The sequence below is a fragment of the Corvus kubaryi genome, unplaced genomic scaffold (assembly GCF_017639235.1).
Source record: "Corvus kubaryi isolate FWS band 111438036 unplaced genomic scaffold, C.kubaryi_AGA036_p1.0 37398, whole genome shotgun sequence".
NCBI lineage: Eukaryota > Metazoa > Chordata > Aves > Passeriformes > Corvidae > Corvus > Corvus kubaryi.
Genome location: NW_024581137.1, coordinates 37,734,743 through 37,749,620, shown reverse-complemented (window position 1 = coordinate 37,749,620; position 14,878 = coordinate 37,734,743). Strand labels below are relative to the sequence as shown.

At 41.4% G+C, this 14,878-nt stretch overlaps 1 protein-coding gene across 2 annotated transcripts in view; it reads left to right on the top strand.

Annotated features, from left to right (window-relative positions):
• Positions 1 to 14,878, top strand: part of FAM171A1 (family with sequence similarity 171 member A1) — an 89,382-nt gene that overhangs the window by 43,640 nt on the left and 30,864 nt on the right. The window contains exons 2-3 of one of the 2 annotated variants that reach the window (XM_042043778.1): positions 8,512 to 8,739; positions 14,567 to 14,659. In XM_042043778.1, coding sequence (XP_041899712.1) covers positions 8,512 to 8,739; positions 14,567 to 14,659 — 321 coding nt within the window. The other variant, XM_042043779.1, reaches the window with a different exon arrangement.

The window sequence follows — 14,878 nt, the reverse complement described above, 5'->3', positions numbered from 1 at the left end:
CCTTCATATCACAGACCACTGTGCTTTATTTGAATATTGAGGATTAAGTCTAATTATTTTAGTTAAGATAAACTATTTCAATCCTCTGGAAATTAAATTCTTGTGCACTAGAGGAACCAGCCACAGTGCCAGTAATGCCTGAGGCGCTTGGAGCAGCAAGGAATGTTAGATGAGAAATACAGATGAATCAACTTGAGCTGCAGGGGGAAAAAGCCTCACGTGCTACCCAAGAGTAGCCTCCTCCACAGTCCTGGATCCTGCTTGTCCGCAGAGATGAGGTGAGCAGAATGCTCTGATCAGGTATCATTTAGGGGCTTCTCTGTGTCAGCCAAGAGTGGAGTATGCAGCTCTTGTTGCATCAGATCTCTACTGTTTCTGAGGAAGAGCAAGAGGGAGGAATAAAAGAAAAACTCAGAAATCAATCAATTGTGCATTTGGGGAAGAAAGTTCCTTCTTGACTTCTGAGGTGTGGGAGTTAATTATAGTCATCACACTGCAAGTACTCAGTGTGCAGAGGACCCTACTGATAGTCTTCCCCTTGATCTCTAAAGTAAAAAGTGTTTAGCAAATTCATATTCCAGTGCTAAAAAGAAGCTCCACAACCAACCACTTGGGCCGGCTTCATAAATGTGCTAGAATCAAACATTAATACTCTTAACTCTTAACATTAATTGTAAGCCTTAATTAAACACCTAGAACTAAAAGCTATTAAAAAAAAAATTTCTCACAGCCTGAGTGAGTCTACTATCTAGTAAGCTGCTTTCTTATTGCTAAGAAATGACACCTGAATTTGCTTAGGTTCAGTGTACAGCTGTTGGCTGTCCCTGTTGGCAAGACTAAAGGTCCACAGCTTACTAGGTCTTTTGCAGTTTCGTTGTTATGCACAGTGATCCAGCCTTCTCTTGCAAGAAGAGGAGGTCATGTTCTTCAGATGGCAAGTCCCAATGCTGCTTGCCTGTCCCCTGGGTTTTTATATGGCTCTTCTCTGAACCCCTCTGCTTTCTAAATCCTTTCTGAATCTGAGTCTGAGAACCAAGCTGTGTTGTGTAGTCCTTACTGGATTTCTGACCAGTGCAGTAAAGAACTTTCTTCTTGATGCCAGGGACTACAGCAGCCATGGTGTCATCTGGAGAACTGCCGAACAGGCACTGAGCAGACGTCCTGTGTCCCACCGTCTGCATGGTTGGCTTCCCTGGAAATCAGTGGCACTCACTCACCCCAGCTGAAACCTGGGCCATCTGTGGTGGTTGGGAAGGTTGTGTAGCTCTACTGATTTTCCTGTAATGAGCACCAGAGCCAGTTCTGAATAGAGGATGTCATCATCTTTGCTGTGAATCTTGTTCAAGCATACGTAGTTTGCTATTTGAGGTGCTGCTTGAGAACCTGCTTTCAGCTGACAACATCAATGAAGATCAGAGTCTATGTGCTTCTGGAGGGATGTTACATACACGTTTCTTTTTCTTCATACAAACTTACTCTGCTGATATTTTGAAGTGTGATTGTCAGTAGAGCTTTCTTGATGCAGCACATTAGAAAGATTCGATATGTAAATGCTAGCGTTGGCATCTGTGGCTAAAGCATGGGGAACACACCTTTTTCTAGGAAAATGTTTTCCTTTAGATAAATGAAAATCCTATTGTTTGGCTGAGGATTGACCTCACACATGGGCAAAAGGTTAAGAAAAGCTTATCCATTTGGCATGTAGGATTCGAAGCCAGGCATGTTGCCAGTAAACTCAATCAGAGCAGAGTACACAATTTTACGTAAAGTTCATAACGGCATTTTTTAAATGAGCAGGAAGTTTTCTTTTTCTAATCAAAACCTAGATCATTTAAATATCTCTTTCTTTGGTAATATCCTGTCATTGTCCATGGATAAGGGACCCCCAAAGGAAAAGCTAAGTGATAGCAGCTGCCTGTGTCAGCCTGTTCCCAAAAGAGATCATCTGTCCACCAGACGTCAGTGGGAGTCTGCCTGATAGAGGGGTGTGTGCACAGAAACCAAATTGCAGGATTGGGATCTAAATAGGATTGTGATCTTTGGTTTCCAATCTGTGTCATAACTTTTCTCTGTTTATTCCAGTATTTGGGATGTGACAGTTTGCCTTTGCTCAGGTTGCTCAGGATTTTATTTTCTTGATTACGTTAATGACTTAAAAAAACCCCCAACAAACAAACGAACAAAACCCCAAAACACCTAAAACCAGTGCTTTTAGAAGACAGCGATGATGATAGCAGTTCTGAAGGAAATCATTCCCAAACTGAGAGTTCACAGCAATGTAAAGAGCAGTCGTGAGTGTAAGAAGGGGTTACAACTGCAGAAATAGTTTTCTTAAGGTTAATTGTATTTCAGGCGAGGCAGTAGGGTTCATAGAGCAGATGGCACAGAAAGGATTGCTCAGAGAAAGTTTAAACTTAGTAAAATCTCAAAAATCAGATTAAGAAGACAGATGGGATTCTGGATTGGAATGCTACCATTTAGGGATGTTTTTGTCTTTTTCACTTTCCTAAATTATAACCTTGAAGATGCTAGAGGTTTTTATATAGCTTACAATAAATTTAGTACCAGAAAACTGGGAGGGAGTTGCACTTAAGCAGCTGTTTTCACAGTAACTAGTAGTTTAGGTCTGCACACATTTGAAAAACAAGTAGGAGGTTATTGTTTAAAAGAAGACAAAGGACTGTAACTACAAGAGAACAGATTTACACTAGACTTGCTTGAGCATACATATACATCAACCTTGATCTCTTCGTGGAATTTACCCCTGTATTTCCTACTTGTATGTGCTCTTTTCCCACTAACCTCCTTTTCCCACTTTGCTTTGGAATTCTTGAAGCAGAGTTGAAGGGTTGCACTGTTTAACATGTGTGAGTGGCCCATTCTTACCTGCACTAGAAAGGGAGACACAGGCTTTTTTCCCATCCAGAAAGGATGTCTTTGCTCGTGGTTTATCTTCTGGAAATGACAGTTATCCTAAGTGGTTCTTGCTTTGGACTTGAATCTTTCCTGTAAGAATGTAATGGCAGGACAGACTCTAGTGGTACAGGCAAGTGACTCTGGCTCTATAGTACCTGTGTCCACCAGTGCTACCAGCCACCAGGGAAGTACATGTCAGACAGATGAGTTTTGAAAGAGACGCATTCACACCACACCACACCTGGCAGGTACATCAGACAGGGCTATGGCTCATACACAGCCTGTCCTGACTGTGGCTGGCTTGTCTGGGGAAGTGAGAGACCACAGCTTCCCTGGATGAATTCATCAGCCCAGGGTCTGTCACCTCAGCCATCTCTGCTTTGCTCTCACATGAGTGCTCAGCACTCTTCACCTTTAGATCCCTTTCCTTTCTCCAGGACTTCATTAGTAGCACAGAACAAAGCCCCTCCACAACTTAGCAAATACTCCTGCTGTACATACAATAGTGTGAGAATGAAGCAGGCTTTCCTTTAGGAGTTCATGTTCTCGGAGTTCGTGTTCTCAGAGTTCATCTTTTGCAGTGCTTTCAGTTCCCTGCCTTCGTCTACAGCTGTCCTTCTTTTCTGAGTCCGTGTGTCTTTAATTCTCTGTGAGCTTGTTGCTGTGGCAGGCTGCAAAGCTCAAGAATAATGTATCTGCTTTATACCCACTGTTTGCTGAGAGTACCGACTAAAAAGTTTGCCAGATATTTTAAATACTCTATTCCATAGTTAAAAATAAGTCTTTTAAACAGCTTCTAATTGATTCCATCCCAGTATGCCTAGTCTTTTGATCTAAAACCTCCCTATTAATTAGAGATCAGACTGATCTTGGGTCATTTCTTGACCTTACTCTGCTGTCTTATTTCCCTTCTCCAGTTCTCCTGATACTCAAGAAGTGCCTGAATATATCCTAACAATTCTGAAATTTACTGTCTCTCTTCACGTGTTCTCATCACGTCACTGTTTGAGAGGATATTTTCTTCAACGATTTCTTTCCAGTTTTAAGCTTTTAATCACTCAGTTGCTGTGGAAATTACAGTGATAACGGAGGTTTAGTGTTCGTGATTTCACTGCTGCATTAGATAAGAAAAAGGAGCTGTTGTGTGGGAGAAAGCCCTGAATTAAGCAAGTAGTATACATTTCACATGTTTGTCAGGGAAGATAACACATGAAAAGGAATTGGGATTGTTCAGGCTGCTAGGGTTTTCTCTATCTGCTCAGGAAAAAAACATGTTAAATATCAAAGAGAAGGAGAAAACAAGCCCAGTGTCTGATCTAGGGACTGTGGGGTTTGGAGCAGCAGTTCCAATCTGCTGCCTTTCAGGACATCAGTCTTCCATCTTGGGTGATTGCCTTTGTCATTTCTGTTTAGAAACAGGATTTTGGAAACCCCTATCCTTCCTTATCAGAAAGAGGGTAGGATGCAGAAAGAAAGAAGGATGCAGACAGAAGACCTTACGTAGCTATGGAGTGAAAGATAAAGAAATTCCTACTGGAGATACCCATGGCCTAGCTCACTGATTTGGGAAGAGAAAGATGGATTTGTGTATACAGGAAAATTTTATTGTTTTTTTTCTTGATCAATTTTAGTAGTAGTCTCTATTCTAGAATTTTGGATGTATATAAGGAATTAAATTGATTTGATACTTCTGTTGTTTTCTTACCCTCTTCCTTAATTAGTAGTTAATATCCAGAACTCCTTGGTTCCGTGTTATATGTGGTTGTTTTAGAAAAGGCTAAACTTCCGTGTTATTGAAATTGCTAGCAGTGATTGCTAACAGAAATTGTCCTGTTCTCTTGCTTTTTCTTTAATGTATCACCCATTATTCTTAACCTCATCTATTCTTGCATTTTTCCCTAGGAAATTCAAAGTGGGAAGTGCTAAGAGCACAGCTGTCTGGCTTTGGATCTAAGCAAATCCCTCCACTTTGAAATAAAACTTACACTGGTTTTTGTCCTCATGTTTGTAAATACATGCATATATATATTTTCCTTCATTGATTAACGTGGCTACCTTTCACATACACAAGATTTCACAAGTTGCATGGTGGTCAAGGCAGGATTTCTAAGGATGCACTCTGTACTGGGCACCAGAGTATGTGGACACTGATTTTCAATGTACATTGCTTCCTTTGACTACTAAATGCAAAACTGGGAAGAAGTCCAGAATCTTTAATAACTAGAATGTATTTCATGCTGCTCCCATCTAAATTGGCATCCTCCATTGCCAAGTTCTAAAGCAAGGGCTGTGATGATGATGAGTTGTCTAATGGGGTTTTTGTGCAGGGCTGCTTGATATTGGCATTTTCAGTACTGTAGGATTCAGAGAGAAGGTCCCTGCTTATAAAAGGGCCCAAGATATTGTTCTTTCTGGCTGAAATGCCCTTAAGACAGATGTGCTGATACTTTTGTATTAGGTCCTGACATGATTTTAAAATTTTAGGTTGTTACAGTGTGTTTCTCTGTATACTCAATTGTGCCATTTCACTACTGAAACTCACAACAAAGATTTTGTTCTTTGTTTTCTTTATTCTTGGAGTTATATCTTGCTGGCTCAGGGCTTACACCAAAATAAGTTCTTACAAGGCGTTAGTAATAGAACAGAACTGTACCAGCAGTACTGTTCTATAGAAATCAGTGTAATGTTTTTGAATATATATGAACAGGAGGTTGTCATGGTTTGAAGTTGGTTAAGTGCCAGGCACCCACAAAAAAACCACCTACTTATTTTCCTCTGCTATAGTTAAGCAGAGGAGGGGAAATTAAAACAAAAACTTCATGAGTTGAGATAAGGATTATTGAAAAATAAACAGTGTAAGGCAAAACAGGTTTAAAACTTAAACAGTATAAAGAAAATTTATTATTAACGGACTTGAAAGTAAAAAGGATAATGAGTACCAAAGGAAACCTTCAGAACACCTTTCTTTCCCAGTCTCTCCCTCCTACCAACGGCGCAAGGAAACAAAACACGGGGGTTTTGGTCAATATTTAGCTTCTTAAAAGTCTTTCTTTAGTATGCTTAAGGAAAAGAGTTTCTTCTGCTGTGCCGTGGGATCCTTCCCATGGGAGATAGTTCTCTGCGAACTTTTCTAGTGTGGTTTTAACTTTCACAAGCAACAGCCCGCCCAAACCTGCTGCAACATGAATCCCTCCCACGGGTCAAGCAGTCTTCCCACAGCGGCCTAGCATGGGTCATTTCAGTTCGTGGGGTTTAGTCTTTTAAGGGTGAGCTGTTTTAGTTTGGAAGTGAAGGCTCTTTTTCTCTATTGCTAAAAGCAAGGGTCATTTCTCTCTGTTCAAGTTCCTAGATTACAGCTTTTCAGTATCCGCGTGCTCCAGTGTGAGTACTCTTTTTCATGGGCTGTGCGTGGATCTCTGCACCCCCCCCATGCACCTCATGAATTACAGGGAAACAGTTTGTTGTATTATAGTCCTCACCATGGCTTGCAGGATAATCTCAGCTCCAGCACTTGGAGCACCTCCTCCCTCTCCTTTTTTTCACTGACCTCGGTGCCACCATGTTGGTTCTCCTCACGTGTCCTCACTTTTCATTTTTCTCTGACTTGGAAGAAAATTTGTGTCTGTAAGTTGCAGTTGAGTGGTTGATCTCATCCGGGCTCTGCATCTGGGAGTTGCTCATGATGTCTCTTGCTGCTGGCCACGTGGTCCCTGCCAGCACCGCATGGCCGGTCCTGGACGCATGGTCCTCACTGGCACTGCACAGGCGGCTCCGGCCTCAGAAGGGCTTTGGCCACGCAGTCCTGGCCTCGGGAGTCGGGATGGGGCCCAGTGCCCTCCCCCCACTGGGATGGGCCCCGGCAGCCTCCTCACCACCCCTCGGGAGAAGAAAGAGAGCTTCCTGTGGCTTTTCCTTTCTTAAATACGTCCTCACAGAGGCATTAACTAACTCGTCTAATTGGGCTAGGAACCTGCCCGTTGTCAGAGCCTTCAGTGAATGGCTCTGTGCCGGACATAAAAGTTTGAGCAGCTTCTCTCCCGCCCACTAAATACTAGACTGTTTTTAAACTAGCACAGATGTCATGCTCTCTTCTCTGGGCATCACATGCAGAAATGCATTGCACATGGAGTGTGAGCATCTTGCTTGTGAGAGGCTGAAGTCTCCTGACACAATAAGGGAGTTTGCAAAATACCATCTACTACCTTAGGGAATAGAGTACGCTGAGGTGGGGAACTTTATGCAAGAACAACAGAATTTCAAAAATTAGGATGGGAATGAGAGAAAGGGGAGAATGGGAGAGAAAAGAGGGAGGGAGGTGTTCATTTAAGAGAAAGAGGCAACTGGAAGCAAAAAGAACCCGAGGAGTGTCTTGGTGGAAGCAGTAGATCATTGCTGGGTCTTTTCAACACAGCATTGCATTTAAGTCATGGTTGTTGCAGAAAGGCAACAGCTGCTACTTTATAGCATGAGGCAGTGGAACTATTGTAGGCACAGAAAAATAATGGTAGATAAAGAATGCCTTCCAGAGGGACTGTCTTGCTCAAGCCACTCCATTTTATGTAACAAAAGCCTGGTGACACTATGCATGGTTTAGTCATAGGAGTGCCCAGAGTGGACAAATATTGTACATCTGGAAACATTTAAACTAGTAATTAGTTTCTGGAAAAATGGCAAATTGCTCAAGAAAAATGTAGTCCATTGTGTTGGCTTCTGACTGCATATCTGCAAGATGTATGATTCTCCTGACTGCCTTAACCATCACTTCTTTGCTTCTCACCAGCTGTATGTGGGGACAGGTGATACAGCAGTGTCAGGGCTCCTGCTGTCACTGCTAGCACTCTGCATCCCACCTGGTTGTCCTGTGCTTTGAGGACATGGACATGATCCTGTGGGAATTCACCACCTTGGTTAGGCATCACTGGGGAAGTCTTGTACCAGCTGGGGCAATCTCTCCCACTGGAGCTGAAAATCTCCCAACTGTAGCACAGCCTACTCTATTGCCCATTTTTTTCCTGGGCTTCCATCATGCACATTTCCTCCATTCCATTGCTACACAGAGAGAATTGCTTTGGGAAGGAGTGAGGAGCATACCCCACTTTCAGCCTTTCCCTCTCCCCACTGGTGCTGGAGAAGGCTGGCTGGAGCAGAGGTGCAGCAAGGCAGGGACCGTACAGAGAGTTTCCATGCCCTGCTGTCCGTTGGTAACACATGTGTTTGATAGCACACATTTGGAGTTGCTATAGTACAACAGTACTGTGTGGTTGACATGTTGCCCCTTGAAGGGAATGTTGCCTGCCCTGGTGATGTGCTGCCCAGCTGCATGTGGGTCACAGGTGGAAGATAGATGCCTCCACAGTTGAAGTTAGCTGTCGAGCAGTAATTCAGGACCTGGTCTGGCTTGTGGCAGAATCTGCAGTGTCTCTAAAGAGTGACTGCCTGAGATGGAGAGCTGTGGGCCAGTATAAGAAGTTGTACATGGCACCAAAATGGCAGAGCTGGTGTCTTTTCAGTCATTGGTGTTGTCAGCATGTTCTAACTGCTGCCTTCCACAGAAGCTTTTCAGACAATAATCACTGTGGTTGTTTGTCATTACAGAAGTAACGCTGAAGGTCCATGTAAGCGATGCCAGCACCCATCAGCCAGTAACTGAAGCCTTCATTGAGATTTTTACCAACCAGATCTCCATTGCATCTGGAACCTCAGGAGCAGATGGCACTGCCTTCCTCAAGTTTCAGTATAAATTGGGCAATCAGCTGATAGTGACTGCTAGTAAACATGCATATGTGCCAAATTCTGCACCATGGAAACCTGTAAGATTGCCTGGTAAGAGATCTTTATTTTTGTTCTGAGGTAAGATTTTGCATCTAAAGGAAGCTACACAGTTTTGTATGATGTGTTTCAATGCTTGAGATCCTGGGTGGGGGGAGAAACATCGGCCCATTTCAAAAATAGTAACATTTCTACCTCAGTTAAACTGCAGCATCAAGGCTGAGCAGAGACTCACTCTCCTTCTGGCAGTCCTTGATACAGTGCTACATCAGTTTTCAAACATTTGTTGGTGCTCTTACAGCTCCATAGAAAATAAAAATCTGTTCCAGATCTTTTTCTTTATGGAAACACCATTTCTAAGAGCCTTGTTTCAGCAGCTGTGATGTACTCTTGCTTCTCTTCCAAGGTGTAGCAACAACTGTTGCACCATAGGCTGTAGTGTATGAAAGAAGTCCTGGTCTTTTACTTCTTAGCCATGTCAATAGAACAGTTTTAATCTGCAGTTACATTATCCAGATGTAAGGATTTTTGGTACATTAGCATGGCTTTGCGTCTTCCACAGGCATAATACTTGCATGTTAGTTTTTATCAGAATGCCTCAGAACTTTACATTAGTTATAGGAGAGGAAAAATTGAGTCATGAAGCCTATTTCTGTACTGCTAAAAAGAGCAGATTGAGGGTGGCTTTCAAACCTCAAGATGAAACATCTATATGAAGATCACATCCTGAGTTTCATCTGCTTTTCCTGTAATCCTCAGCCACGGTTCGGGTCCATGATATTTGGGAATGGTCCCAGGCTTGTATTACACCCGAATCACACCTAAATAACACACACCTCAGATTTGATTATTAGCCTGGGCCAAAGCCATGCCAGGTTTTAAGTGCACTAATATTTAAATAGTATACATGTTCCCAGGGCAGTGTTGAATTCCATGTTTTGGCTCCATTTTATTTATTAATATCAACATAGCCAGAAGGACTGTGTGACTTGCTGCAAGGTCAAGTAGCAAATGTATTTTCAGAAGGAGAAAGGAGCGTGAATCTCTTCAAACCCAGAATTATGCTTTAGGCATTTCAACATGCTGTTTACTTATCTGCTTTCAATTGCTTCAGATAAGAGTGGCTTCTTCCACATTTTCTGTACTGTATTCCACCATGTTTTTCAGCTACTTAATGGAGCTACAGAAAAGACTTTAGTCAAGCTCTTTAGGGTGTAGTGAAAGAATAAGAAGCAACTGAAGAGTTGCTGCCAGGAGAGTTTCAAATAAGTAAAAGGCAACAATTCATTACAGCAGCAACAAAGATTACAAGCAACAATTCATTACAGCAGCAGCAGAAAGGTTGTGAAATCGTAATCTTTAAAGACATTCAGAACTCAACTGGACAAGCCCTGCTTGGTGGAAGCAGGTGACATCCAGAGGTCCCTTGCAGCCATCATTGTTCTGTGACTCTGTTTAGCACTTTCCTTTGGGTTTTCTTCTCTTTCAGTAAGATGAAGTGCAGCTTCCTCAGCATACTTTATGTGCTTTTAAATTATTAAAGTATGCAATAACCTTGCCTTGTGTCTCTTACCTTTCTGACTCGTACCCTAGGTCTTTTAAATGAGATGTACCCTTCCATAGCCTGGAGTTTGTTTGGTTAGTTTTTTGCTTGTTGTTTTTCTTAAGTACTGATTTTGAGGGAAGAGAATTAAACAGGGCATTCTTGTTTTAGTAAGTCATTGAAGTTTAAAGAGCAGTAATTGTATAGGTTCCACAAAATCTTTCTTTCCATGGCTGAAATGTGAGCTTAGCTCAGAAGGTAGATTTGTTTCACCTCTGATCCTCCCCCACTGAAACTGGAAGATAGTTTGTCATTGATTTAATTGGAAGTGGAATCCTTTCTTTTGCTTTCGGTACCTTGAACTTACTCCTTTCTTTGATTAAAGAAACAACAAGTTACAACTTGATATGCCCTATGTAGATTTTGAATTAGTCCTGAAAAGGTACATGACATAAAAGTTAAGGACCAAGATACTTAGGCTTTTATTTTTTGTACTGACTAAAATGCCTGTAGTCTTTAAAAAACTTTCCAAGATCTATTTCTATTTAAATGCCATGTATTTAAATGCCTAGCATGCTTTTAACTAGCACAGTACAGAAGTTCTGAAAAATGTGCAAGTTGTTTTGTTGTTATTTTTAAGCTGGCTTGAATGATGGGGAGCAGGCAGCATATCTCAATGTTCATTCTGCAGTATGCAGTCTGGACACACCCATACAGCTGGATCCTCATTTCCCAAAAATGCTTTTTAACAGTCCTAGGAGCTGTCCCTCACAGAGCAGATCCCCCATTCTGAGCAGCATTCCACCCAGGGCAGTGTTTAGGCTGATACGCCATCCTGTGTGCTGTGGTAATTGGACTATGGCCGTATTTACCTCAAATGGGAAAAGGATAACCACGAGCAGGGAGTAGGTTTGAAAGCCATAGGGTGGTAATGTTTAAAGTCCTGTAGCAAAACTTTCCTAAAGGATCAGGATTCTTCCATCACAGGCAATATGCATTAGTTATAGCCTTATGCTGAAAAGCTGTGCAGCCACTGAACTTGTGATATTGTTGTAGTAGCTTCAAGGAGTAAACATCGAGGGTTTTCTGTTCTTACAATTTGACAGAAATTAACTTTTCTTACATTAACCAAAATAATTACTAGCTCTTTACTGCTTAAACAGGAGGATTATTTATTTACATTGTGATAAATGGTAGGAGGGAAAGATTTAAGATCTCTTCTTGCATTAAAATATTTATCAGCAGAGCCATGACTCCACTTATTAACAGTTCATTAATTTAACATCACTTGAGTTGTTGAAGTGTTCATGATGGAAGATGTGTTCATCTGTCTGGTCTTAACTAAGCATAGATTTTTCTTTGTAAATAATTCGGAAGAAAACATTTGTGACTGGTAATCCTTATTTAAAAAGGACACTTCTTTTGGAGCAGTGTATGCAATGAAGAGAGGGAGTTGCTGAGACAGCACAGTTCAGACTAAGTTGACCCTTAGTTGGTAGGGTCAGTGTCCAGTTGTCAACTAAGTACTATCCATCTGCTTGCTCCCCCCCAGCCTCCATGGGTGGAGAGGAGAATCATAAAATGGTAAAAACCATGGGTTGAGGTAAGAACAGTTTAATAATTGAAATAAAGTAAAATTTTATAATAATAAGAAGAATGAGACCTAACAAAAAGAGAGTGGGGAGTAAAACCCGGTTAAAGCAAGTGATGCACAATACAGTTGCCCAGCCCATCCCTGAGCAGCAGTTGACCCCTCCCAGACAACTCCCCACAGTTAATATACTGGCCATGACATTCTGTGATATGGAATATCCCTTTGGCCAGTCTGGATCAGCTGTCCTGGCTGTGCTCTCTCCCAGCTTCTTCTGCAGCTTCTCACTGACAAAGCATGGAAAACTGCAAAGTCCTTGACTTAGAGTAAGCACTACTCAGCAACACCCAAACCATCAGTGTGTTACTGACATTATTGTCATCCCAAATCCAAAACCCTGCACTGTACCAGCAACAGAGAACAAAATAGCTGTATCCTGGCTGAAACCAGGACAGTCAGTCAAAGCAAACCATGGTTTTGTCAATGTGGTGAAATACAGTTTTAGGAGCAGAGGATGATGTTTATAGTATTTTTGGGAAAGGAGAACTCATCTGGAATTGTTTACCTGTAAAATAAGGTAAAAACTGAGAAGGCAGAGTATAGTGTTTCAGGACTTGTCCTTGGCATATCCATTCAGGGAAATGTGTAGCTAGCTCTGGATCCATGTTTCAAGAAGAATGTTTGAAACTGTGGACTTGTATCAGGGGTGATTAAAAGATTGGAAAATATGGTTTCCAGGGAAAGACTTGGAAGTGCTTAATTTATTTTGTTCACCAGCGAGAAAGTTCATGGGGTAATTTGATCATAGTCCATCAATACCCTCATAGAGAACAGGAAACGGGTGAGAGAGAATTCTTCTGTCTAGCAGGCTTGTATAAAAAGAAGATCAAATGGCTGGAAATCTAACCTCTGTAAATTTTGATGGGTAAAGAGGCACATAGTTTAACTGCCGTCATAATTATTTATTAGAACACTGATATTACAGTGTATTCTTCACCACTGGACGCCTGTAAAAGAAAACTGGAGTTCTTCTACAGCATGTTTTCAAGTTTCGGTATAGCTATTGAATCTGCAGCAATAATTAATCCAGGGAAGGTTGTAGTTATACAGGAATAAGGCTGGATCATCACTGTCATCCTTCTGGCCTTAAACGGTGTGGCTTTCTGTCTTTGTCATGCTGAGAAAAGATTGTGCAGAAAAGCCCAAGGGAAGTTTAGAGGTTATATATTCATTATAGTCTGGCATATATGGAAGAAGACATTGGCATGGTTGATTGTATTGAGCTCCCCAGGGTGTCTAAATTATATTAGCTTTCTTCATACAAATTAAGTTATTGGAGTAAAGACAAATTTTGTAATTGTGTGGCCTTAGTGCTACTTGCATTAGGCTTTCTTACTTACGTTGCCTAGTGTGTAAATCTGTTTCACCTGTAGGGCATTGGAAAGAAGATTCCCAGCTGTACTTGCAATAACATGATTTTTAATTTTTATTTATTTATTTTAATGTTTATATCGTTAAGACCATCTTTTAGATGGTAGTTTTTATCAGTGTGTTTCTCCTAGTTTCTTCTCCTTTCTCCTATACTTCTCCCAAACACTAAAATTTCTGATCTTTAAAAGGCGAATATCTTTCTTAAAGCAGAAATACTGTAGTCTCCCTGTTGGTAGCTAACATCTGTATGATCTCTTGGGTTAAGTAACGTGTATTAATGTAGAGGAAATTCATAAAATTCCAGAAAATCAGAAGAGTTTGAGTTGTTATTCTATTGACTCCTTCTGGGAATGCCTTCCTCAGCTGGCATTTACTTCAGACTAGGATGAGTACTCTCCAGGTATGGGATGCTGTCCAATTACCAAAAATTACTAGTCTGCATTAGTCTCCTCCTTCTATCTTTGAAAGCCATGTGTGGACTGCAGGCAGTCATGCTCCTTTCTGTTTTCATGGATGCAGGAGGCAAGTGGGTTCTGTGGCTAATTTCTTCCCTGTTTTGGATCTTCTGGGTCTGAAGAACTTGGCATGAAATTATATCCTGTTTTTCACTCTGCAAAGATGTGTGTGCGTACTGACACAGGCCCCTGCAAGGAGTGTCAGTACCCAGTGGGAAGGGAGGTCCTTGCAAGGCAGACTGCTTGCAGCAAGTACCGTTTATCCATCCCCTTTCACACCACTGGTAGGATGACAGTAGTTCTGCTATAAATAACACTTCCCTGGTGTAGGTGGTGACTCAGTAAGTACATGCTGCATTTTAAAGCGAATTATTCAGACTTACTCATCATACTTTGCCTTTCTGTATGACTTAATGTAAGCATCTCAAAGTACTTAAAAGTTAAGTTTCATTAAAATATTCCTGAGGTAAGAAGTATAGCTGTTGCACAGAAAAATAACTCAGCCAGACTGAGTCAGTGTTTCAATTCTCTTTATGTATTTCATGTCTTTCTGTGGAGCTGGGAATTGCTTCATGTAAAGCATGAAACCCTGCTTTACACTGCACTCTTCAGTGCTTTGAGCTGCCATGCATGACGTGCAGGAGTCAAAGCGTAGAACATTTTGTTTAGTTCAGTAATTACTGTGGCAGTTTAACTGTTTGGTTCAGAAAATGCATGTGGTTTCTGTCATGTATACAATATAATTTTAATAGTTTGGGTGGCCTGCTTTTGCAAAAATGTGAAGAAAGTAACCGCTGTCGTTGTTGGATTATGTTTATAAGAATTTAAATATATCCCACTTAAACCACTTCTCTCTCACAGTGTTCTCTTCACTGAGCCTCGGCCTTCTTCCTGAACGCTCAGCTACTCTCATGGTCTATGATGATGTAGTCCAGATAGTCTCAGGATTTCAAGGTATGCTGGCTTTTGGAGGTTGGAATTGAAATTTAAGGGACACTACACAAAAAGCCTGACAGCCCAATTGCTGTCTGAACTCTGTCCTGTGAATGAGACTGGTATTCTGTGGGGAGTTCTGAGTTCCCTGAGGAATGCTTCTCTGTGGGATTGTTTTACCAAATTAATAGCTGAATTCGTCCCTAACTGCTGTGACTAGGGAATTCAAGTTACACAGTA